Raw genomic sequence first — 27,896 nt, 5'->3', positions numbered from 1 at the left:
ACCTGACAGGACACATGGCACAAATCCTAGGTGCTGTCCCACCTGACAGGACACATGACACAAATCCTAGGCGCTGCCCCGCCTGACAGGACACATGACACAAATCCTAAGCGCTGCCCCACCTGACAGGACACATGACACAAATCCTAGGCGCTGCCCCGCCTGAGAGGACACGACACAAATCCTAGGCGCTGCCCCACCTGACAGGACACATGACAGGACACATGACACAAGTCCTAGGCGCTGCCCCACCTGACAGGACACATGAGGACGGCCAGCTGCTGCATGAAGTGAAAGACTCCGGCTGGGTTGTGGAGGACTCGCACCTAGAAAACACAACAGAACTCCATTTCATGCACTCGCCGATATATACACACACCCTGCCGCCAACCACGTCCGCAGTCAGTATCCTCAACTTACCTGGACAAACGGAATGGCCCATTTACTGATACCAGCCGGACAGCGCAGGATGTGATTCAGGAGGAAGAGGTGGTCTCCCAGACATCCCACTTTCAACAGAACAGACACCTAGGGAACAGCAGCAGCCGCAGGACTGGGGGTCAGAGGGGTTATAACATATACTGTATCGCAGCAGTGGTGAGCAACAAGGCTGTAGGTAGACACTGGACAAACATGACAGCGTTGGGCCTGGTCAGGTCAGGTATTTAGGGTAATGCCGCTGAGAATGTGTAATCAGATACTAGCCGCAGCCCTATGGAGGCGCTGGCGGTTTCGCGAATCCCAGCAGCTGTGTACAAAGATGCCATTACTGACCCAATGGTCACAAATCATGTCCGCAGGGAAGTAAGATGCTGAAGCCATTGCCGGCACCAAAAGCGGTGGCACCTATTCTGCGCTTTAATCACCTCTCCCTATTACCACAAATGGTGCACAACCTACAATCGCTTTGCAAATAAATTATATCTGTGACCTCCGTCCGAGAATAGTGCCACGTGCACAATGAAATCGGCCATAAATGACACATTGTATGATCTAAGAGGTAACAATGGTTTACAGTATATAATGCAGTAAAGACAGTAACGATGATAGTACAGAAATAAGTACAACACAAGACAGAAGTCTCCTCCCCTGGGGGGGGGGGGGGGATGAGGTTTCCTGAACACAGAGCACACGGGTGGAGATGGACACAAGGGGCTGATGGGACTCCGAGTGCACAGATGAGATACAGAAAAGACAGGTCAAGGGGTTCTTATGCCCCGTCACGCGGAGATGTTACTATGGTAACGCCAGGTCTCCTGTATCTCTACGGCCTGACATAAGCAAGTCAGGAGGGGTAAGCCACGAACTGCCGGCTCGTCCTTATCCGACAGCCATGTGCTAATCCCTGAGGCCCTCACGCTGATGAATACACACACGCTTTCTTACAGGGTCGTCTAGCAGAAGATATGTAACTGATCGGATACCAGACCCAGCATGCAGCATCATTAGCATATTTAAATGAGTTTAAAAGTGGTGAAATATGTTAAAACATCATCAAAGGCAAGTCTGCAATATGAAGCAATATACAGCAATTTTAAGGCTATAGAATGGTGGGATACATACACGGACCTGGAACCTGGTGATCTAAAGTCTGACCCTGGCATCCCGATACGAAGGATCCCAACAGGAACGCCGTAAGTACCCTAACCCTCTCCGTCTACTCACTGAGTGCAGCTTAACCCACCCCCTCCTTTAACCCTTTCCATTAGTGCCTAACCCTCCTACCTAGGGATGCCAATCCCGGGGTATTGTTTACAATTCCGGAATTTTGGGAATTCTGGAAATATGCACAATCCCAGAAATGGCGGGAATGACCTCCCTAGTAACAAAACAAACAAAACAAAAAAACACCCCTGCCCCACAAACCGGCCGCCCCACAAATTTCCTTAAATGGGCAGGCAGCAGCCGTAGCGGAATGGAAAAAAATGTGTGGTGCGCAAATCAACAGCGGCTGGCACAGGGCGGTCAGGCCCTAAAGATGCAGTATAAGAATAAAAAAGAATTGTGCCTGCGCTGGCTGCTTCCAAATAATTGTATCAGACGTTTCTCAAAAATTGAACAATTTATTAAAAAACATTCACATAATAAATTTTCACATAAATAATAAAATCACACTGATTCTAAATTGTCTAGGAGTCCTTTGTTGAAGGTATTAGCTCACTGGGATAGCGATATTGCTAGTACTAGCTGAGAATGATAAAGTGCTATAAGGTTTATATTACCATCCTGGTCGGTCTGGAAGATATTTGGGTACTTGTGTATTTTGGCGGCGCCCGTCGCGGGCATCGTGTGCCTTAACTTTAAGGCACACGACGCGACGCGATGGACGCGATTTCTCCATAGGCTTCAATGTTAAAATATTTTTAACATTGAACCCGATGGAGAAATCGGGTCCATCGCGTCGCGTCGTGTGCCTTAAAGTTAAGGCACACGACGCGACCGACGCGATTTCTCCATAGGCTTCAATGTTAAAATATTTTTAACATTGAAATGTTGTTGGTCGCGTCGGAAATGCTGTTGGTCGCGTCGGACTTGTGCCATTATAATGGCACAAGATCAAATGTAGTTGATAAAGTCCATCTAACATAGAAAACAATGGGAAATGGGCCAATATGGCCCATTTCTCATTGTATATGGCCCCGTCATGTCCAAATATAAATGCCCCCCATTGTCAGCGGCACCCCAGTATTGACGCCAACCCGAAGCGTGGCGAGCGTAGCGAGCCCGCGAGGGGCGGCGGTACGCGTCCTACGACCTTTTCATACCCCTACTATCCACGTTGGCGTGGAGTTGAGAATAGAATAGTGTGGCGAGCGCAGCGAGCCACCGAGCCCGAAGCGTGGCGAGCGCAGCGCGCCCCGCGAGGGGACGCGGATACCTTCACAGGTATCCGCGTCCCCACGCGGGCTTCACAGGTGTCCGCGTCCCCTCGCTGCGCTCGCCACACTATTCTATTCTCAACTCCACGCCGACGTGGATAGTAGGGGTATGAAAAGGTCGGAGGACGCGCACCGCCGCCCCTCGCGGGCTCGCTGCGCTCGCCACGCTTCGGGTTGACGTCAATACTGGGGTGCCGCTCACAATGGGGGGGCAGTTATATTTGGACATGACGGGGACATATACAATGAGAAATGGGCCATATTGGCCCATTTCCCATTTTATTCCATGTAAAATGGACTTTATCAAGTCCATCTTATCTTGTGCCATTATAATGGCACAAGACCGATGCGACCGACACGATTTCAATGTTTAAATATTTTAACATTGAAGCCTATGGAGAAATCGCGTCCATCGCGTCGTGTGCCATGTTAATGCACACGACGCGACGCGATGGACGCGATTTTTCACACACGATGGACGCGATCCTCATCGTGGGCGCCGCCAAAATACACAAGTACCGATATTTGTATACCAGAGTTGGGATCACAGTCCTGAATAGGGCCCTGTGGCGGGCGGGGGGTATGTCACTCCCCTCAGGTGGTAATGTCCTTTGGAGACTGGGATTAGGGATCATGCAGATATCCCAAAAGCTGGAACTCCAGTTATTTCCAGGGAGGACTTCTGAAGATGGTAGATGACTGTGTCCCTTTAAGCAGCAAGATTTCAAATGACCAAATTTAGGATGTGTCCCATTCAGGGGAATATGGGGTCTCAGGCACCAGGTCTCAGCAGCACAAGGGGGTGTATTAGCAAGGCTCAACGCGTTTCCCCGGATGTGACCTCCGGCTTCTTCAGGAGCGAGTATATCAGTGTGAGTTCTCAGCTCACTATTTATACCTAAGGACTAATTGTCCATAACATGCACCTGAGTGTGATAACCATATAAAACTTTAAATAACATGAGAAACGTCTTTAATTATATATAAAAAAAACTTTTTGTATTGAGATGGAGGCAGTCATATGTATATAAATAACTTATTTATAGAAATAAACAAGAAGTAAGAAATAAAAATAAAAAATTGTTTATTTCTATAAATAAGTTATTTATATACATATGACTGCCTCCATCTCAATACAAAAAGTTTTTTTTATATATAATTAAAGACGTTTCTCATGTTATTTAAAGTTTTATATGGTTATCACACTCAGGTGCATGTTATGGACAATTAGTCCTTAGGTATAAATAGTGAGCTGAGAACTCACACTGATATACTCGCTCCTGAAGAAGCCGGAGGTCACATCCGGGGAAACGCGTTGAGCCTTGCTAATACACCCCCTTGTGCTGCTGAGACCTGGTGCCTGAGACCCCATATTCCCCTGAATGGGACACATCCTAAATTTGGTCATTTGAAATCTTGCTGCTTAAAGGGACACAGTCATCTACCATCTTCAGAAGTCCTCCCTGGAAATAACTGGAGTTCCAGCTTTTGGGATATCTGCATGATCCCTAATCCCAGTCTCCAAAGGACATTACCACCTGAGGGGAGTGACATACCCCCCGCCCGCCACAGGGCCCTATTCAGGACTGTGATCCCAACTCTGGTATACAAATATCTTCCAGACCGACCAGGATGGTAATATAAACCTTATAGCACTTTATCATTCTCAGCTAGTACTAGCAATATCGCTATCCCAGTGAGCTAATACCTTCAACAAAGGACTCCTAGACAATTTAGAATCAGTGTGATTTTATTATTTATGTGAAAATTTATTATGTGAATGTTTTTTAATAAATTGTTCAATTTTTGAGAAACGTCTGATACAATTATTTGGAAGCAGCCAGCGCAGGAACAATTCTTTTTTATTCTTATACAGCAGCCGTAGCGGGCGGCAGTGGTGCGGCCTAATCCCAAAATCCCAGGATTGGAAACTCCAATCCTGAGATTGAAATTCTGCCAATTTTAGAGCCAAATCCCAGGATCCCACCAATCATGGGATTGGCCACCCCACTCCTACCCCACCGCCTAAGCCTGACCCCCCACCCCGCAGCATAACCCTAACCCTCCCAGTTTACTTCCCAACCTTAACACTAAGCCCCCCCCCCCCCCTTACACTAAGTGCCTTAACATAACCCCCCACCACCCCCGGAATAATGCTGCGATCGCACACTTGCGATCATGATTCCGGCATCAGCATAGCAATCCATGTTGGATTTCCAGGGCCATATTCTGGCGGCAGTCAGGACCCCAGCGCCGGGATTCAGGCAGCCAGCATCCCGTCGGGATTTTAACTGCATCCTGGAATTGCTGCCTCACAGCACTAAGACTAAGATGGACGCGATTTCCATCCCTCTTGTGTATTTGGAAAACAACTTCGCTAGTCAGATCACAGGTGGGGATATGGTGCATTGCATGGTCTCTCTTGTTCCTTACCTCCAAATCCCATTAAGGAGATCTGACCTAAAAATGACGCAGGTGCACTCCGACCATTTTTTTTATATTAGATGGTAGATGGTAGACCGGGCACAGCACTTACCAGCTTCTGTAACCACGCCAGGATATCATTCTGGAACTGGGCGTCCTCAATGACTCTCCGGATGAAGCTGAACAGAACGCTGATACATTCCTTTAGCAGGATCAGATCGGCGTGAGACCCTTCCAGCTTCTGCGGCGCTGCAGGAACCAACAGGGTATATTTGTCAAAATAGGTGTAAAAAAAATTTAAAAAAAAAAAAAAAAATCGCCAAGCAAACATTTTTATTCATCATAATGACCTTATATAGGAAATAGAATCATTATTATTTTACACATTTTTTATTTGAATTTATATAACAAATGGGAGCGACGCCGGCATTTTAAGCTGATATTTTGAACATCGCTCACAGAGATGATGGCACTCGAAGGGTTGATGCAAGAGGTAAAATAATCGCGATTCACGTGTTGCGCAGGGCAGAGGAATCGGCTTACCATGGTCCGGGTGGTAGACAGCCACAGATCTGAGGAACGGAGAGTTGTTCAGCAGCTCGTACATGTACGACTCCACCTGCAGGCGGGACAGCACGGAGGTGTAGGAGTGCAGCGCGAACGTCTGGTGCAAGTGGTCCGACTTCAGCTCGAAGAGCCGCTTCAGGTCTCCCAATGCCGAGGCGTTGACTTCCGCCGTCTGGTAGTGGTGATAGCCGACCACCTTGGCTTGATCATCGCACAGCCCCTAGAAGGAGGAAGAGCACAAGTCACAGGGAGATCGCACTAGCTAGAACAGACATAAGACCAGATGTACGAAGCCTTGCACAGTGATAAGGCAGCAGCTCCCAACTGCCATGTGTTTGAAAATTGACTGTTAGGAGCTGGTTGGTTGATACTTTGGCTATCTCCGTCTAATATCACTTCACGGCTCAGCCCATAAACATTTCCCCAAAATATGTTATCATTATTATTTCCTCCACATACTGCAATTGTCTGGAAGCCATTGTTATTACCTTTCTGCTTTGTCCAGGTAAAAATAAGAGTTCAATGTATCAAGCAGTGGAGAAGTAGCGCCAACCAATGAGCTTTGAGGAATTATTTATCAAGTACATTCTATAAAATGATAGGTAGATGCTCATTGGCTGTCATGGGCAACTTCTCCTGTACAGGGGATTACACCTGCAAATGCCCCCACAGATTGCCAGAACCTCAGGGGTCTGACCTGACATTTACATATACTGTGCCTGGCCAGGGATTGCTCTCTGTTATCACCCGGGATCTGGCTAGAAGTTGCAGGCTGGGTCATTTTAGGGTACATACTCCCTCTCAATCTACAATGCAGCTCTAGTTAGTGAAGGATGGATTGCTGTGAAGGTAGAGTGGTCCTGTTAATTCATCCTAATAAAGTCTATCTTGGTTACTGCTGCATGATCTACCTGTCCAAGTTCTTGTGCATTTAGATGGTGGGTGTCCTTGTGTTCACACAACAAGAGTGTTCATTTGCACCGACACCAACGGTGGTGACATCCTCCTGGCAATCCTCGGATCCCCAGGCTTGGATGTCACCAGATGGTGATCCGCGTGACCAGACGGGATCCTGTCTCTGTGCCTGGCAGGGGAACCAGCACAAGTGCCAGCCTGTGCCGGAGGAATGTGCTGACAATGCAGTAATCTACCTAACATCCAGGCACTAAGCAGTCACTGTTGTAGTTAGGGATTAGCAGAGACTGTAATACTAGGCCAGTCTGTGCAGCATATGTATTACTTATATCTAGCGGGATTTCGCTCAGAGAGAGGGAGGGCGCACACATGCCAAACCGCAGAACTGTACGCAATTCACACCTATTGGACACTATAACTGGACCGTGCAGAAAATGCAGCTCATGCCGACCAGTAATGTACATATGCATAGAGGGAACACTAGTTTGGGGGGGGGGATACTATTAATTTAGTATAAACTTCACCTGTGCAATATTCACAGGAGGACTTGAGACAAAGACTTACAATGAATTAAAGCTACAGCGTCACCCTCTAACACAGGAACGTAAGATGTGACATGGCTCAGTGGAACAGTGGTTACCATGCCTAACTCAAAGAGGTCTTTCCCATGTTTGCAAAGTTCTCATTCCACACTCAAAAACACACACGTGTCAGAATATAAGTGGTAACCTACACTATGGACTGATAGAATTAAAACCCTCTTTATAGCACAATGAAAATGTATTTACTATGGGGTAAATTTACTAAGGCGGAAGTTCAATTTCAGATAGAATTTGATTGATTGCCCATAGCAACAACCCCATTGACATCAGTTACCTATGCTTTCCGTCCAGTTACATATGTTTCTCTGTTCAGAAACGAACTCTGATCCTTTCCCTTAAAAAGAATCTGAAATAAAATACCCCCAGCCCCTGGATTTCACAATCACACAGGGCCCAGTTTATTCCCAAGAGACTGGTTATCTCTACAAAGAACATACACTTCAAAAGCCTCACGCTGGGATTTCACACCTTTATTGGGATTGTCTTGTAACACCTCTCCAGAAGCCTGCTTTGTTCCCAAATAACTTGTGTGACTAAATCACTAAATCAGCAACTGAAAAGGAAAGTTACTTGTAGTTTATTTAATGAATAACTGTCCAAAATACATCTTTGTACAAGAAAGAAACAACCTAATATAGCAATAACCTGGAGCTACATAGACTTGAGCAAAAGTGTTTTCAACATACTGGATACCACAAATATGGCGCCGCAGAAGGCTGCCTTGGAGCTGTGCAGCTCAACCAAACTATATGTCTCCCCTTGTCTCCCCCTGTCCTTGTCCTCATTCTCCACCCCCTCGAGTGTGGTGACCCCGCCAAGTGTGGTGACGAAGCACAGCAGAGAAGCCCTTCTGAAATGGAGCTCACCCCTGGAGCAGACCACCCGTATGGGCCTGACGGAGCGGGAGGTGGGCAGATCGGCAGCCCTCACAGTCCACACTGCCCTTGCTGCCCTGTGCAGAAAGGATGCAGCAAAGTTGTTGCCAGCAGGGAAGTCTGGCATGGTCGAATGGTGCAGTAACCGCAATAGGGGCTGCCGGGCCGGAGTCGCTGTCAGGTGGAAACGCAGAGGCCATAGATCTGCCCTCCCAGCAATCATGCTATCAAACACGAGATCTCTTGCGAACAAGATGGATGAGCTGTCTCTGCTAATACAAGATGCAAGGTCGGCCACTGCAAGATCCTCCATCCTATGCTTCACAGAAACCTGGCTGGAAGACCATATTGCTGAATCTTCAGTGACTCTGTCAGGCTTCAGCCTCTTCAGGGCCGACCGCGACAAAGAGCTCTCGGGCAAATCCAAAGGAGGGGGCATCTGTCTGTACATTAACGACAGGTGGTGCACAGACATAAAGTCCCTGGGCAAGTCATGCAGCCCCCAACTAGAGACTCTTACCATCAAATGCAAACCTTTCTACTCCCCTCGGGAAATTGCCTCTATTATCCTAGTAGGAGTATACATCCCCCCACAACCAAGACCAACAGAAGCCCAACTTCAGCTGGCCACTCTGATAACGGACACCGAACTTAGACACCCAGACTCGCTGCTCATTGTGCTTGGTGACTTCAACTGTGCCAACCTGAGCCAGGAGCTCCCAAAATACACCCAGCAGGTCACATGCCACACAAGAGAGGGGCGAACGCTAGACCACTGCTACACCACCATAAAGTCTGCATACCGATCCATACCCCATGCAGCACTGGGTCTCTCCGACCACTGCATAGTCCACCTTCTTCCGACATATATCCAGAAGCTAAAGTCTGCTAAGCCTGTTACCAAGTCTGTCAAAAACTGGTCAATCGAGGCAAAAACAAAGCTTCAGGCCTGCTTCGACTGCACTGACTGGATGGTGTTCAAAGCCTCTGCCTCTGACATAGATGAACTAGCGGATGCAGTGACATCCTACATCAGCTTCTGCGAGGACTTATGTGTACCAACCAAGCAAATCCGATCCTTTAACAACAACAAGCCATGGTTCGGTAGCCAGCTCAGGAAACTCCGCCGAGCCAAGGAGGTGGCATACAGCAGCGGGGACAGGACACAGTACAAAGAAGCCAGGAACTCCTTGACTCGGGGTATCAAACTTGCAAAAAGGGAATATACAAACAAGCTGACACACAACCTCACAGCAAAGGACCCTGCGGCAGTATGGAAGGGCATGCAAAACATAACAAATTACAAGAAAGCCCAAACACAGTCTGAAACCAGCCATGAACTTGCAGAAGACCTGAACAAGTTCTACTGCAGATTTGAGCAGGCCGTACCTCCCCCACTCCATCCCAAAGACCACCACACCCAGGCCCTCCACTTGGACCAAGGCGAGGTAGAAGCAGTACTCAAAAGAATAAAACCTAAGAAGGCTGCAGGACCGGATGGTGTGTCGCCATCCAGCCTTAGGACCTGTGCAGCTCAGCTCGCCCCCATCTTCACAACGATATTCAACTCCTCCCTGGACTTGTGCAAGGTTCCTGCCTGCTTCAAACGCTCTATCATCATCCCGGTCCCTAAGAAAACACCCACGAAGGACCTAAATGACTTCAGGCCAATTGCACTAACCTCAGTGGCCATGAAAGCATTTGAAAGACTAGTACTGAAGCACCTGAAAGAAGTGACAAACTCTCACCTTGACCCCATGCAGTTTGCCTACCGGGCGAACAGAAGTGTAGAGGATGCGGTCAACCTCGGGCTGCACCATATTTTACAACACCTCGACCACCAAGGCACCTATGCAAGAGTCCTATTCGTGGACTTCAGCTCAGCATTTAATACTATCGTTCCCAGCATCCTGCAGCCAAAACTCCTCTCCTTAGGAGTCCCAGGATCAACATGCTCATGGATAGTGGACTTTCTAACAGCAAGGGAACAGGTGGTCAAAGCCGGCGCCTTCTCGTCCAGCACACGAACAATCAGTACTGGAGCCCCCCAAGGATGCGTCCTCTCCCCTCTGCTCTTCTCTCTCTACACGAATGACTGCACCTCAGCTGAGCAGTCAGTGAAAATCATCAAATTCGCAGATGACACCACTATCATCGGCCTAATCAAGGATAGTGACGAGACCGCGTACAGGCATGCAGTGGAGAAGCTGACACAGTGGTGCAGCAGCAACAACCTCAATCTAAACCCCACCAAAACAGTTGAGATGGTGGTCGACTTCAGGAAAAAAACAAATGCACTAGCCCCGCTAACAATAGCCAACGCAGTGGTGTCGCGGGTTGATTCCTTCAAATTCCTAGGGACAACCATGTCCAGTGACCTAAGATGGGGATTAAACATAACCACAAACATCAAAAAGGCCCAACAGCGCCTGTTCTACCTGAGGCAACTCAGGAAATTCAACATCCCAAAGGAGCTGCTGTGCGTATTTTACACCGCCATCGTGGAGTCTGTCTTATGTTCCTCGATCACAATCTGGTACGGTGGCGCAAGCGAGAACGACAAACAAAAACTGCAGAGGGTAGTGAAGACTGCGGAAAGGATCATAGGGACCGACCTCCCCCCGATAAGGGATCTGTTCTCATCCAGGGTAAGGAAACGTGCTGAGAAGAGGGTAAGGAAACGTGCTGAGAAGATTGCAAACGACAAGCTGCATCCCGGTCACAACCTGTTCGACATCCTACCATCCAGAAGACGGTTCAGGTCCATCCCCGTCAAAACGTCAAGATCAGCAAGAAGCTTCTTTCCGTTAGCCGTCCATCACCTGAACAATCCAACCAAAGCGAATGCAATCCCAATATCAACAGCCAAACAACGTGTCCCTACTTGGCGACCTGACCACCATAGTCGTAGCTAGAAATTAAATGCTTGTAATGTCTTTATGTAATATATGTAATGTCTCCCTCCCCCCTTTTCATCTCTGCTTGATGCTGCACTGTAATCCACAAAAAATTCCTAGTGTGCGCAAGCACACATGGCCAATAAAGTTGATTCTATTCTATTCTATTCTATTCTATCTATTATTTTCCAGAAGGTGCTAAATAAATATTTGTTCCGATTGGTTGTCCATAGCTACATCTCATGTAACCTAGAACTCCCATCTTATACCGCTTTTCCACTGACTTAAAAAAAACGGGTTTTCGCACGTGAACGCGCACCGACCTGGAATTTTTGTCAGTGGAAATGGTGACTGGGTAAAAGTCCCGGGTCACTACCCAGGAATTAAGCAGGGTTTTTAGTGGCTTAACCTCAGGAAACGGCTCTTACTCAGGTATTTACCGCTGCCCACCCACTCGTTGTTGATCAGCCCGCCCACCCTGCCGGTGCACGCCCACCACCACTGACCTCTTGCCAATGCCCCCCCTGCTGCCCTACTTTCCTGGGAAACCTGGATAAAAATAGAGCGGTGGAATGGGCGACCATGGAAGAGGATCCACCAAAATCCCGGGATTTGTGTGGAAAAACAGTATTAGTAAATTTACCCCTATAACTATTATTATTAAATCCTCATGGGAATCAATCTCATGACGTCAGCGCTGTAAGGAAGTAATGCTAACCATTACACCGTCCGCACTGCCCGTATGGGAAATCCCCCAACGTATACGTGTTTTGGCAATTATCCAGCTTTCTGCGACAGTACTTCAGTATCCATCTATACCCACCATACTGACCGCAGCTGGAATTAATCTGACATTACTGACGTTTGTAGGAAGGAGACACTTAGACCGTTATATTAGGGGCCGGCTGATCCACACATCCGGCACAGTCAGGGTCAGTCATCCCTATGATCAAGTCCAAGCCATGATCACTGCCAGGCCTGGATTAAGTTGGGGGAGGGGGGGACAGAGCAGAATGGACAGCCGCAGCCTACAGGTGATCAGTGGCTCTGTGACATACCTCTACCTGCTGCTTTGTATCTCCCTCTGTCTGTGATGAAGGCTCCCTGGGAACCTTTATACATGACCACAGAGCTTAGTAACCTAAGCCTGGGTACACAGGGAAGAGTCTCCTAAGCCTGCACACCTTCAGCAAACCATCACCACTTATTGTATCAGCCGTGTGTACAACATACGGCGAGCAGCCAAGAACCTGATTCCTCCTGTGTATTTACTATGCGGTGAGTAATTACTGGAATCCACACTATCAATGTACATGCTGTACCCACCTACATTATCCTGGTTCCATTGGGCAATACCCTGCAGACTGACCATGGCATTGGCCAGCCAGGAGAGGCTCGCCATGGCACAGAGGTGCCAGCTTTCTACCAGAAGTATTACCAAGGAACGCAAGTATATGTTGTTCTTGCAGTGGTCACTCTAGGATTTTTTTAAGGCATGGTGCAGGCCCCCTCCTCAGTCTCATAGGCATGTGGGAGCTGCAGGGGCGCACACAAAAGGGAAGGGCGCATTTAGAAGCTTAAAAATTAGGTAGGTCTCGGCGCGGCGCTGTGCAAAAGAAGCAAAAAGGAAACACTAGTTCTTGTACATAACCGCACCCCATACACACCAAATGGTAGAATATGTGGATATACCCTTACAGACCCCTCACCTTACAATAACCACTTGAGTAGAAGCAGGAGAGACTGCCTTATGAAAATGCCTCCTGCCAGGTGAGATACAAGGTGTTAATGAAGGGTCTGCACTGAAACAGTCACCTGACTGGATTGGAGTAGCAACTATCCAATCAGATACCACTTTCAGTGAATAGTTCTCCTATATAGTTACCTTATAGTCTTTGTCCAGCGTGTATAAGGTAACGGCTCCTGCTTCTCTTTAACCATTGACTGCAAAGAACTGGTGAAGTGCTAAAGTGAAAGGTGTTACGCTGCAACCAATCAGCTCCTGTTATTTTTCAAACCCGGCCTGAAACCCGACAGTTCGGAGCTGATTGGCTGCCTCTTTATCACCTTCCACTTTATCACCAGGATTAATACATCTGCCCCTTTACCTTATTCTGCTTAGTGTGCCATCTCGGTTATAAATTAACATCACTTAGTGAATGCCGGGTCAGTTACCTGCACGGTCATGTGCTCTTCCTTGAAATCCCAGACTTTGCTTTTGATATTCTTCCAGTCAGAGGTCATGATCTGGAGCTTGGCCTCCGCCAGTAGAAGCTGCTTCCTGCACCGGCCGTAGTTCATGAGAAGCTCGTGGAACTCATGCCGGTCCTGGTGGGCGACCCTCTCAAACTCCTCGGTGAAAGAGTCCACGTTCTCCAGCCAGGAAGTGGGCTCAAAGATTTTCAGCTGCTCCCTGGTGAAGGGGATGGGCCTGGGTTGTATCGGAAGCTCAGGATAGAGCCGCTCACTGGCCACCAGAGGTTTAATGGTGGCTACATCTCTCATGTGGTCCAGGATCTGCACCGGCAGCTCTGGGTACAAGGGCTTCACCTTGGGTAGACGGAGGATCTCTTTGGCTTCCACCAAATGCTGAGGGTTGGCTGTGTCCAGTTCCTTGAGAGAGAGGACTGCAGGCCGTACGTCGCATACCTCTACGGGGCACTTGTCCAGGGAAGAGCTTGTTAGATCATCACAAATACTCTTTACGGAGGGCACAGCTCCCTTCTGAGCTGCACATCCAACACTTACGTCCAGTTCTTCTCTTGGGGCTTCCAAAACCTGATGGTCAATGGGCCCCAGCTTTGTAGTCCCATCGTTATCCTCGGCATTTGACCCCTTAGAGGCTTCATCATTTATGGAGGAGGGGTCCGCCACAGAAAGGCTGCTTAATCGGACGCTGCTATCCAGGGCATCATCATTTAACTGTATTTCTATGAAATTATCAGGGGGTCCGTGGTCCGTCTTCGGCTTTGGAGGCGATGGCTCCGGTTCCAACACTGTAACAACATCGTTCTCTTCCTCTAACACTAGAGTCTTTTCTGTTCTTGAATCCCCCAAAATGTGCTGCTTCTTCTTGGTCTGACAAGATATAAAGAACATGGTTAGATCCGGATAAAGCAGATATGTGTGTGTGGTGGTGCACAATAAGGATCATCAGTAAAATCTATAAAGCCCATTTAAACTTAATGTGATGATTTTTTTAAAAGATCATCGTTGACATAGAGTTTTCCATACACACATATTCCAGACCTACCTCCTACTGTCCTGGCTCACAGAACGTCAGTGTACGATTCTATCTTAGTATTTCTGTCCGTGGCTGATAACACGCTATCGATGATCATTTGAACGGCCCATATATTTCACCGGACCATCGGTCAGTGTGTGACGGCGATATGTTGGTGAACGAAAACGTTCACCGACATAGATGTGTTGGCGATGTAACACGGCTGATGGCCAATATATCGGCGCATGATGCTGTGTGTGTATGGGCGATCCACCCGTACACCCGCTTGCATATACGCTCGCCCAGTTGTGATGTCAGTCCTGAAGGATCGGGCAGCTTGTAATGGAGAACATAGATATATCTGTATATCTGTAGATATATCTACTAGTGTATACTCTTCTAGCACTATATAAATAGCGACGAATACATAAATTATTGGCAATTAACCATGAAGATCCTAATCCCCCTTTTCCGGTACAGAAGTGTAATTGTCGTTACCATCTAGATATTCAAAGAGAGAAACCCCGATTTTGAGGATTTGGTGGTCGCAATTGGATAAACCAGTCTCTGTGTAAGTGAATTAGGAATTAAACGCTGTGGGGAAAATCTCTGTTTTCAGTTGCTAGAAGCAGTTCCCATGGTGACGATAAAAGCACCATAATTACAGCGTAACAAATTGGTCTTTGATTTTATTTAGCTGTAACGAAGACAGTGAAGAAGATCCGATGCATGTATAATGTCAGTCAATGGGCGTAGGACGGCCATCGGAGATTATTTTTATACGGAATAGGCACTTTTAAACTCCTGATAAAGACATGGGGTCCCCCTCCCGATGCAGGTGACCGAAAAAGCCCAGGAGCCTCAGATAAACGGGGGACATCGGGCAGGGATAGCATTCCAGCAGTAGTATCTGCTCTCTCCCTGCCTAATGTGATGCACATGTGCTGTGCTGCTATGTAGGAAGCAGCAATTGTGGGCAGGAGAGAATGGATCCACCCCAGGGGTACAGACCTCTGTTTTTCTGATATGATATGTGATGATTGATGCTTCATTTACTTCTCTATTTAAAAAGCAGATGGCACTTCATATATCTGTCTAGTTTCCATATCTGCAAGTGCATAGTGTGTTTCCTGGACTGCATGTGACAGGGGCAGTGACATGATGTGAGGGGAATGGAAGCAGCAGGAAGCCACAGACTGAGAGTTATATAGTGGGAGGAGCAGGGTCCCCAGCAGCACAGAGTATATCAGGAGATGAGTGATGTGTCAGTGAGGACAAGGCTGCATGTGACAGGGGCAGTGACATGATGTGAGGAGGGGAATGGAGGCAGCAGGAAGTCACAGACTGAGAGTTATATAGTGGGAGGAGCAGGGTCCCCAGCAGCACAGAGTATATCAGGAGATGAGTGACGTGTCAGTGAGGACAGGGCTGCATGTGACAGGGGCAGTGACATGATGTGAGGAAGGGAATGGAGGCAGCAGGAAGTCACAGACTGAGAGTTATATAGTGGGAGGAGCAGGGTCCCCAGCAGCACAGAGTATATCAGGAGATGAGTGACGTGTCAGTGAGGACAGGGCTGCATGTGACAGGGGCAGTGACATGATGTGAGGAAGGGAATGGAGGCAGCAGGAAGTCACAGACTGAGAGTTATATAGTGGGAGGAGCAGGGTCCCCAGCAGCACAGAGTATATCAGGAGATGAGTGATGTGTCAGTGAGGACAGGGCTGCATGTGACTGGGGCAGTGACATGATGTGAGGAGGGGAATGGGGGCAGCAGGAAGCCACAGACGGAGAGTTATATAGTGGGAGGAGCAGGGTCCCCAGCAGCACAGAGTATATCAGGAGATGAGTGATGTGTCAGTGAGGACAGGGCTGCATGTGACAGGGGCAGTGACATGATGTGAGGAGGGGAATGGGGGCAGCAGGAAGCCACAGACTGAGAGTTATATAGTGGGAAGAGCAGTTTGCCCAACACCATGATGATTTGGGGCTCTTAATTTGCTGGAACATTAAGATTGCCTAGTCGTCCTACATGGCTCACATTTTGGTCTGGTCTATGAAATGGCTCCGTAGTACAAGGAAATACAGATGGTAAACACGCTGATTTCTGGAAGCGGAAGCTGCTTGCAGTCTGTGAGGCACTAAGGGTTTATCTGCTGATCTGCACATGCCACTTAGGAAATACTGTGAGCTGCTGACTGACATGAGACCTGGAGCCTTCAGCAACAGCACTGAGCAAAATGTGCAGAGGTTATAGTACATTACTTCTCAAGTGGCTGTGGAACTACAAGGTTTAGCATGCCCTGCAATACCATATAATTAAACACTGAATACTGTTTTCCCGTAAAAACCTCTAACCTTAAACATTTTAATGCATTTTTATCCAGTGAATTGGGTTAGAAAGAAGCAACATTTATGTCCCTAAAAAAGTAGTTGGACGATAACTCACATTATCTTCCCCGAACATTCAATTAGTTTAACTTCATGGGCAAAATGTAATGTAATAGGGTGCAATTTTTAGGCATGTTTTAAAATCATGCTATATCGCATGTCTAACCGCGCATCTTTTGATGAAATTGCAAATGTAATAGGGCGCACATTTTCAAGTCAGAATTTGCATGATATTTCGTGCCATTTTTTGTAATGATAATGTGCGATTTTTAGACATGAAAGTGTGCGGTATTTAATAAAAATTAAACGGCGTGGAGTCGTTTCACAACAGCTGGAGGGCCACAGTTTGGCCATGCCTGACCTACTGTGTACCCAGCATAACCCTGGGGTTACTCAGGATGGCCTGTGAAATCACACTGCGGGGCCCAGCGACATTGCCTATTGAATTTACTTAACCCTCCAAATCAGGACCCAAGTTCCGTCTCATTCTTTCTAAACAGAAATATTAGTTTACATTATTGAATAATGTTTATGTATTACAAGCTGCACTATAACAGACGGTAGATAACTATTGGGTATATTTACACTGTGTTGCACCTATGAAGGTTTTACATGTTTGCAAAAAGTCAACAGCTGGGCACCCATGAATATTCATGAGAGAGTGGACAGCCCAGGTACTGGCAGGAGCATGCTCAGTGCTGCCCGGCGAATCACCCTGTGACATCATCACACGGGAGGAACAACCTGGCTTTCAAAACAGGCTCCCGATTGGCTCTAAAAGCTCACGTGGGTGTAACAGAAACTACAGAAGTAAAAAAACAACTAAAGAACTCCCAAAGCATTAACGCAGGAGACGTCTGACAAATAAATGGCTAGAGATGGTGTCCCGGCCAATAGCTGTGCATTGCGGATAGCTTATTATATTATAATTATATCCTGCTATAATTAGGTTTTTATTTTTTTTAAATTGTTAAGTTATAAATTAACCATGGGTCATGTAGTCAGACTCAGGAGAGGAGCCAAAACGTTCAATAACAAGAACTATCTGTACTCAGCTAAGCATACAAAGGGGTCTATGTACTAAAACGTGGAGATAAAGTAGCAGCCAGTCAACTCCTAACTGCCATGATACAGGCTGGGTTTGAAAAATTACAGTCAGGAGCTGGTTGATACTTTGGGTCTGATTCGGATGGGACGAATTAGTCTGCGCATGCGCGAATATGCGTATGTGCGAGTATCACGCTTGCACTGTCAGGGGAGGGGAGGGGGCAGCATCGGGGATCCCCCAAAAAAACGCTGGATGTTCCCCTGGGAACGCAGGCGGGTCGATGCCTGCTCGGAACGGGCGGCTGATGTCACATGACAACAGCGCCCGCCCTGAATTCGGAGATTAGCGGCCACCTATAAAGTATGGAATTACTTTTTAGACCGAAGGCTGCAGTAATCATTCGATGGTCAGCGAGCATAAATGATTTCTCCTATGTTCTGCTGCAAATGCGGGGGATTCCAGCACTGGGGGGGGGGGGGGGCTCTGCTGCAGGGAAGATCAGAAGATGCAGCTAAAGATTATGTGGGACTCGGGTGCTCGGGTATTTGGGACGGAGTTGGGGCATTCGGGCCCAAGGATATTCAGGTGCTCGTGCGGTCGAGTTTGTAAGTTGAGGCGCTTGGGGATGTTCGGGTGCTAAGGTATTCAGACTGTCAGGTGCGCTCCGGTATTTAGGAGTCGGGCTGTTCGGACGTTTGAGTATTCAGGTGCATTCGGGCGCTCCACTGCTCGGGTATTGGGGCTCCCAAGCGATCAGAGAAGGGACCATCGGCAGGGGGGGGGGGCATTGTGCAGTCAACAGGGTGAGCAATGTGTGTAGTGGAGCGAAGATGGGGCACACCTACTTCAGGGAGTAACACCTAAGTGGATGTAATTTTTCGGAAATCTTAACATAATCCTATTTCACAATGTACTTTTTGCACAAAACCTTTGTCCAGGATTGACGGGGAGCTCAAGGGAAATCTTAGGATCAGAGATATTTCTAGTGTGTGGGCACCCTAAGGCCCTTATTCAGATCACCCTGGGGCTCATTCACAGAGGGCCACATTTGCGCTCTGAAGAAGCAGAGACAAAGATGCATGTGGGAGCCCGCCACGTTTCGTGCTAGGTCGAGCTAAAAAAACAGCAGCAATTGTTCTAGATGAATTCCAGGTGTAAGTAAAGTGTAAGCTCACACCCCACATTATTAAAGCCCATACACATGGATGACTTTGAGCTGTTAGGAGGGAGGGGACGCCAGGCTGACGGTAGGAGGGAGGGGATGCCAGGCTGACGGTAGGAGGGAGGGGACGCTAGGCTGACGGTAGGAGGGAGGGGACGCTAGGCTGACGGTAGGAGGGAGGGGACGCTAGGCTGACGGTAGGAGGGAGGGGACGCTAGGCTGACGGTAGGAGGGAGGGGACGCCAGGCTGCCGGTAGGAGGGAGGGGACGCCAGGCTGCCGGTAGGAGGGAGGGGACGCCAGGCTGCCGGTAGGAGGGAGGGGACGCTAGGCTGACGGTAGGAGGGAGGGGACGCTAGGCTGCCAGATGGGAGAGAGGGGATGCCTCTCCAGTTGTTGTGAAACTACAAGTCCCAGCCTACCCTCCTACTGATGATCTGAAACTTGCTATCAGGAGACTTAAGCTCACACCCCACATTATTAAAGCCCATACACATGGATGACTTTGAGCTGTTAGGAGGGAGGGGACGCCAGGCTGACGGTAGGAGGGAGGGGACGCCAGGCTGACGGTAGGAGGGAGGGGACGCTAGGCTGACGGTAGGAGGGAGGGGACGCTAGGCTGACGGTAGGAGGGAGGGGACGCTAGGCTGACGGTAGGAGGGAGGGGACGCCAGGCTGCCGGTAGGAGGGAGGGGACGCCAGGCTGCCGGTAGGAGGGAGGGGACGCTAGGCTGACGGTAGGAGGGAGGGGACGCTAGGCTGCCAGATGGGAGAGAGGGGATGCCTCTCCAGTTGTTGTGAAACTACAAGTCCCAGCCTACCCTCCTACTGATGATCTGAAACTTGCTATCAGGAGACTTTCGCACTTCTGTGCACGCGCAGTGTCAGTAGGGTGCATGTTCGAAACTGCCATCACACCCCGGAAGGATGCGATCACATGTTGTTTGTTAGTGGGGGGGGGGGGGGGCGGCAGTGAAGGTGTTAGCTGATGCAGTCTGCACAACGCAGGCTAGTCTGTATGGCAGCCTTCCATCTGTCTTCACAGCCAGGTTGGGTGGGGGGGGCTACCTTAAGCTGGGTACACATATATACAATCGTCGGGCCGTTCGATTATATAGGTGTGTACGCTGTCCCGACTCCCTCTGTACGATCGATAAACTGCCAAAAACTTGTTCGTCCATACTCGGTTGGTCGAAGGTTCTTTGCTGTTTAATTTTGATCCGAGAGGACGGGCCCATGTCGGAACAACAGTGCAGTGTGTACGCTCGTTTTATCGATATGCTGCCGTTCTTGCGACTATACTGGCAAAGCTGGAACACCCATGTGGGCCTTCCATAGCTGCATGACCTCTCCTGCATGACCAGCACAAGAAGCGTTCACCTCTCCCCATGTATATTTAAATAAATAATCATAATATACATGCACCCCATCTTTATAGCAGGTCGCCGTATCTGTCCATAGTCACCCTGCCGGCTGCTATAAAGATGGGGAAAGCGTCTACAGTCAGCCGGCAGGGTGACTATGGACAGATATGGCAAACTGCTATAAAGACGGGGTACGAGACTACCCTGCCGGCTGACTGTAGACGCTTTCCCCTGTCTTTATAGCAATTTGCCGTATCTGTCCATTGACGGCTGACTGTAGAGGCGTACCCCGACTTTTGTTTAGGTTCTGATTGGTACAATCTTTTTCTTGCGACTGTTTGGAAGGGAGTACATCGGACGTTGCAAGCAAAATTGTACAGGTGTGTACACGCGTATCGGCTGTTGTTTGTGGACGGTCCGTCGCGTCTATGGTCGGTCGAACGGTCACAAGAAAACAGGGATTGTATAGATGTGTACCCAGCTTTAGAGATGTAATCGTATCACAAGTGGTCGCATTTCTGCAATACGACCACAATTACACTCCAATCCCATCATGGGCCGCCCCCAGCCTGCCAGAGAAAGCGGCTGCAGTTCTGATTTTTTTTTTTAGCAAAACTGCAACGGAAGCTTAATGTGCATACACACGGAACAATTTGGCGTGCAATGTGGGAGCTCCCAATTAATCAGAACGACCAATCATTCAAATCATGTACCGCCGCTCCTTAAGAGAGATCTATAATCATCCCCCCCCCCCCGAGGCATGAATCCCCTCAGTAGCATGCGCAGACACCGAAAATGGAAGGGGCAGAATTTGGACCCGACCAAATGGGTCTGAACCGGCACCAATGTGCGGAGATCTATAAACAGATGTCTGGGTACAACTATCAGGTGCAGAACGGAAGTTAATATGTTATGAAGAAACATTGTGTATGGCCAACGCTATATGAGATGTGTAATTATATATATAGTCTAAGTACTCTATTTGGGCACTGCGGATCCCTTGTGGCGCCATATAAATACAGGATAATAATAATAATAATATTTCAACATGAGATAATGGTTTACAACAATATACTGAATATTCCAAAGTGTTGCAGCTGGCTCATTAATACAGGCTCCTGCTAATTACAGGTACTGTCATGCCCTCGGCTGTAAATAAATTCTTCACATGCGCGTGTAATGACTCCACAGTGACAAGCCGGGAAGGCGATGATGACACAGGTAGCTGGGTGTCTGTGTCAGGGATGTCACATGCAGTCCTTCATTACCCACATAGCCGGCTACACGTGTCACAGCGACAGAGGACACCGAAACACATGCACCATACATGTAGGCTTGTCCACACAATACATGCAGAGCTGGGGGAGAAGATGCGTGCGCACACACACACACCGTTCCACACCCATGTGCATCCAATGTCACCAATATCACCAGGCAGTTGCACCATTATCCTTGGTGTAAAAGGTCTGCCTGACCAGGCCGGATCCCTGTGTAGGCTCTCCTATGAGCAGACCATGCCCACGATGCGCCCACCCTACATGCCAATGCCCCGTTGCCCACAAAGAATGCCCATTTAGAAGCAAGTTGAGGTCAATTTTCCACAGCGATTCAGAATAGCCCGCAGAGACACGTGTCACGTATGGAGAGGAAAGAGAGGACACGACTGACACACACCACAACTTGTGGGAATACACAGTAACAACTAAGGAGAGTGACAGAACGGCTCACACAGGATCTCTCGGATATTGTCACATTGTTTACACTGCACTGCTAATATTGTTTCATTTTGTGGCCAATCAGCGCTGTGACACACAGTCTGGTAAATACTGATAGTACAAGCATCGGTACTTGTTTCCTAGCAGGGCGCCCACTAAGCAAATAGCTTAGTGTGCTATTCTGCGTAGGAAAATCGCATCGCATCGCATCGCGTACCATCTATAGTGATGTGCGATGTGTGCGATGTCCATGTTAACTGCACAGGAGTGCTTACACAATGAAATATTGCATAGGACCACATGGCACCAAATGCAATGCCATGAGATGTGATGAGTGCTTACAATGAGATGTGATGGGTGCTTACAATGAGATGTGATGCTATGTCTTGCTATGTGATGTGATGTGTGCATAGTATGTGATGTTATGGGTGCTTACAATTGTAAGCACCTGCACCTACGCCATTGTTTAGAGTCAACCCCAGGATCCACGCCACCCCGAAGCGTCCTCCGACCTTTTCATACCCCCTCGCGGGGTACGCTGCGCTCACCACGCTTCGGGCTCACTGCACTCGCCACACTATCTAGAAATAAACTCCACGCCGACGTGGATAGTGGGGGTATGAAAAGGTCAGAGAACGCGTTCCGCTGCGCTCGCCACGCTTCGGGGTGGTGTGGATACTGGGGTTGACGCTAAACAATGGCATAGGTGCAGGTGCTTACAATTGTAAGCACCCATCACATACTATCCACACATCACATCACATCTCATTGTAAGCACCCATCACATCTCATTGTAAGCACTCATCACATAGTATCCACACATCACATCACATCTCATTGTAAGCACCCATCACATCTCATTGTAAGCACTCATCACATCACATCTCATTGTAAGCACCCATCACATCTCATTGTAAGCACCCATCACATCTCATTGTAAGCACTCATCACATAGTATCCACACATCACATCACATCTCATTGTAAGCACCCATCACATCTCATTGTAAGCACTCATCACATCTCATGGCATGAGTGCTTGTACAATCAAATATCGCATCGCACACATTGCATGGTAAAAACGTACCATGCGATGCGATTTCACTACGTTTGCGTACGTAAGAATTCTGGGCGCCCTGCTAGGAAACAAGTACCCAAGCATCTTAGCTCCCCTAATATTATATATGGTAGCTGAGGGGGGTCTCACACACTGGCCATGGTGTATATATGATACAATGTATGGGGCAGCTGAGAGGGTCTCACACACTGGCCAGGGTGTATATGATACAATGTATGGGCAGCTGAGGGGGTCTCACACACTGACCATGGTGTATATATGATACAATGTATGGGGCAGCTGAGGGGGGTCTCACACACTGACCATGGTGTATAGAATATAATGTATGGGGCAGCTGAGGGGGGTCTCACACACTGACCATGGTGTATAGAATATAATGTATGGGGCAGCTGAGGGGGGGTCTCACACACTGACCATGGTGTATAGAATATAATGTATGGGGCAGCTGAGGGGGGGTCTCACACACTGACCATGGTGCATATATGATACAATGTATGGGGCAGCTGAGGGGGGTCTCACACACTGACCATGGTGTATAGAATATAATGTAGGGGGCAGCTGAGGGGGGTCTCACACACTGACCATGGTGTATATGATATAATGTATGGGGCAGCTGAGGGGGTCTCACACACTGACCATGGTGTATATGATATAATGTATGGGGCAGCTGAGGGGGATCTTACACACTGACCATGGTGTATATAATATAATATAATATATGGGGCAGCTGAGGGGGGTCTCACACACTGACCATGGTATATATATGATACAATGTATGGGGCAGCTGAGGGGGGTCTCACACACTGACCATGGTGTATAGAATATAATGTATGGGGCAGCTGAGGGTGGTCTCACACACTGACCATGGTGTATAGAATATAATGTATGGGGCAGCTGAGGGGGGTCTCACACACTGACCATGGTGTACATGATATAATGTATGGGGCAGCTGAGGGGGGTCTCACACACTGACCATGGTGTATAGACTATAATGTATGGGGTAGCTGAGGGGGTCTCACACACTGACCATGGTGTATAGAATATAATGTATGGGGCAGCTGAGGGGGGTCTCACACACTGACCATGGTGTATAGAATATAATGTATGGGGCAGCTGAGGGGGGGTCTCACACACTGACCATGGTGTATAGAATATAATGTATGGGGCAGCTGAGGGGGGTCTCACACACTGACCATGGTGTATAGAATATAATGTATGGGGTAGCTGAGGGAGGTCTCACACACTGACCATGGTGTACATGATATAATGTATGGGGCAGCTGAGGGGGGGTCTCACACACTGACCATGGTGTATAGAATATAATGTATGGGGTAGCTGAGGGAGGTCTCACACACTGACCAGGGTGTATATGATACAATGTATGGGGCAGCTGAGGGGGTCTCACACACTGACCATGGTGTACATGATATAATGTATGGGGCAGCTGAGGGGGGTCTCACACACTGACCATGGTGTATAGAATATAATGTATGGGGTAGCTGAGGGGGGTCTCACACACTGACCATGGTGTATAGAATACAATGTATGGGGCAGCTGAGGGGGTCTCACACACTGGCCAGGGTGTATATGATATAATGTATGGGGCAGCTGAGGGGGGTCTCACACACTGACCATGGTGTATATATGATATAATGTATGGGGCAGCTGAGGGGGGTCTCACACACTGACCATGGTGTATAGAATATAATGTATGGGGTAGCTGAGGGGGGGTCTCACACACTGACCATGGTGTATAGAATATAATGTATGGGGCAGCTGAGGTGGTGTCACACACTGACCATGGTGTACATGATATAATGTATGGGGCAGCTGAGGGGGGTCTCACACACTGACCATGGTGTATAGAATACAATGTATGGGGCAGCTGAGGGGGTCTCACACACTCAGGTGAGAGGTGGAGGGGTAATATACACTCATGGCAGTGAAGGGGTTACACAGAGACCACCAGAGGGTGGGCGTGGCCAGAATCTGATGAAGGGGAGGTGGGCGGGTCACAGGTCAGGCCCGCCCCTATGCAGGTATATAGGACCGGAGGGCGCGGCAGGGTTGGGTGCGGGGTCCTGGCGCCCCCCGTCTATGGCAGTACCTTGTCATGCTTGGGTCTGCTCTTCGCCTTGCGGGGCCGCACCGCCTCGGCCATGCCACTGCTGTGAGTGTGTCTGCGGATGAGCCCGAGTCCGTACACACGGACATAATAACCCCGAGCGCTGGGGCAGCGGGTGATCACATGACGAGGAGCTGCGGCCAATCACACGGCGCTGGGTGACGTCATCCCGAAGTACGGGCGGCGGGGAGGGACAATGTATGTGACAGGCGCAGCTGCCCGCTGCTGGCATCAGATCCGCAGCAGACGGAGGATTGGCTGCTGGAGGGCTTATGTCATGGCTATACATAGCTGTAGCATGCCACATACATGGCTGTACACTTAACATGCTACACATACATGGCTGTACGCTGTACATAAATAGCTTTTTATAGCATGACACATACATCTGTTTACATACATAGCTGAAACATGCAACGTACATGGCTGTACACCTAACATGCCACATACATGTCTGTACATACATAGCTGTATAGCATGACACGTACATGGCTGCACCAACAGCTTACATGACACATATGACTGTACATACATAATTATAGCATTCCACATACATGGCTATACATCTATTATGTCACATACATGGCTGTACCCACACCTTACATGTCTCATACAGTACATGGGTGTGCAAAGGTAACATGCATTTGGGCAACAAGTGTGGTGTCATGGTTAGCATTTCTCCCTCACAGCCGTCTGGTGCCGGACGGGTTCCCGACAGTCGTTTACCCGACGTCGGGATCCCGACTGTCGAAATGCCGACAGCCGGGTGCCCGACGGCCACCCGCTATTTTCCATCATGGGGGTCCACGACCCCCATAGAGGGAGAATAGAATAGGTGGCTCGCTCGCCATGCTGTCTGACTCCGGGCAGTTGGGATCCCAACGCCGGGATAATGACTGTCGTGATCCCGTACCACACACACAGCCATCATAGGTTCAGTTCCCACCATGGCCTTACTTTGTGGAGTTTGTATGTTCTTCCTGTGTCCAGTTTCCTCCCTCAATCCAAAAATATACTGGTAGATTAATGGGCTTTCATCAAAATTAACCCGATCGTGAATGTGTGTGTGTACGTGTGGTAGGGAATATAGGGCCTTATTCTAGTTCACTCTTTCTGACAAAATCCTTCTTAGATGGACAAAACCATGTGCACTGCAGGGGGGCAGATGTAAAATGTGCAGAGAGAATTAGATTTGGGTGAGTTATTTTGTTTCTGTGCAGGGAAAATACTGGCTGCTTTATTTTTACACTACAATATAGATCTCACTTTGAAGTAAAACCCCACCCAAATCTAATTCTCTCTGCACAAGTAACATCTACCCCACCTGCAGTGCACATGGTTTTGTCCATCTAAGAAGGAATTTGTCAGAAAGAGTGAACTAGAATAAGGCCCATGGAGTGTAAGCTCCTCTGGGGGAGGTAGTGGACATATTCTGAGCTGCAGTATATGTGTGGGCTATATAAATACCTGGTTTTATAAAAAATATATGAATACAGGTTGAGTATCCGTGCATCCCTTATCCGAATTATTCCAAAAACCGTGTTTTTTTGTTTTTTTAACCCCCCTAACCCTCTTTTCATACTTACCAAGTCCCAGGGTGACGTCACCGGTGCGCGCGCACTCTCGCGCAATGCATTCCTGGGACTGCTGGAGACCCAGAGAAGATGCCGGAGGCCTGCTGTGGACGCCCGGGGACTGCGTGGACGCCGAGGGACCACCGGACACCATCAGGGGACAGGTAAGTATGGCTAAAAAAAATTATTCCAAAAACTGAAAAATTCCCCTATCCGGAATGCTCGTGGTCCCGAGCATTTCGGATAGGGTATACTCAACCTGTATATCTAAAGCTGCCCATACACGGTCCGTTGTGGACCGGCTCCGTTCTGTACTATGCGATGCGCGCTCCCGCGTATCACATAGTACGATACAAAAAGTATGTGCTGCACATACTTTTTGTACTAGCTACACATCGCATTGCATGCACAAGGCATTCAATGCGATGCGATGTGTACTAATTAAGTCCCAAACGGATCCGTTAAACGGACCGTGTATGGGCAGCTTTAGATACATATATCAATATCAGAGAGATACTTTATGGAAATATAACATCAGATATATACTTCTATTTAGAACATCAGCTACATGGTTAATGTAACATATAGGAGTAATATAACATATCTTATACATAGGTATTATATAACATATCGGATACCTGGCTATACATATGTATATGGTTCTGCAGCTAAATCAGATACAGGGTCACTGCACTAATAATAATGTCATTAATGTCACAATCCCTTTCTCACAAATTAGGACTCAGAGCACTTTTGCATTTGAGGAAGAAAAACACAATGCTAAAATTATATTAAAGGTTAATATGAGAGAGCTGAGCACTGGGTACTATGGACACTACGTGGCATTAGGAGATGCTGGAGTAACAGGTAACTAAGCACTGGCTACTATGGACACAGCCTGGCATTAGTGAGATGCTGGAGCAACAGGTAACTAAGCGCTAGCAGCTATGGGCGCAGTCTCGTATTACAGTGATGCTGGAGTAAAAGGGAACTAAGTGCTGGTACTATGGACGCATCATGGCATTACTGTGATGCTGAAGTTACAGGTAACTAAGCGCC

At 48.2% G+C, this 27,896-nt stretch overlaps 1 protein-coding gene across 1 annotated transcript in view; it reads right to left on the bottom strand.

The window, feature by feature from the left end:
- EPG5 (ectopic P-granules 5 autophagy tethering factor) overlaps positions 1-25,407 on the bottom strand; it is a 99,500-nt gene extending 74,093 nt beyond the window's left edge. The window contains exons 1-6 of the mRNA XM_083155341.1: positions 25,246-25,407; positions 13,335-14,237; positions 5,847-6,090; positions 5,416-5,552; positions 421-528; positions 253-326 (exon numbers count right to left, since the gene is read on the bottom strand). Coding sequence (XP_083011467.1) covers positions 253-326; positions 421-528; positions 5,416-5,552; positions 5,847-6,090; positions 13,335-14,237; positions 25,246-25,299 — 1,520 coding nt within the window. The 5' untranslated portion in view covers positions 25,300-25,407. The remainder of the gene's footprint in view (positions 1-252; positions 327-420; positions 529-5,415; positions 5,553-5,846; positions 6,091-13,334; positions 14,238-25,245) is intronic.
- Positions 25,408-27,896: the final 2,489 nt, after the last annotated feature.

The sequence above is a fragment of the Crinia signifera genome, chromosome 1, assembly GCF_055691185.1.
Source record: "Crinia signifera chromosome 1, ASM5569118v1, whole genome shotgun sequence".
Classification (NCBI taxonomy): Eukaryota; Metazoa; Chordata; class Amphibia; order Anura; family Myobatrachidae; genus Crinia; species Crinia signifera.
Note: the sequence above shows the minus strand (reverse complement) of the source record. Positions and strands in the feature narration are given on the sequence as shown.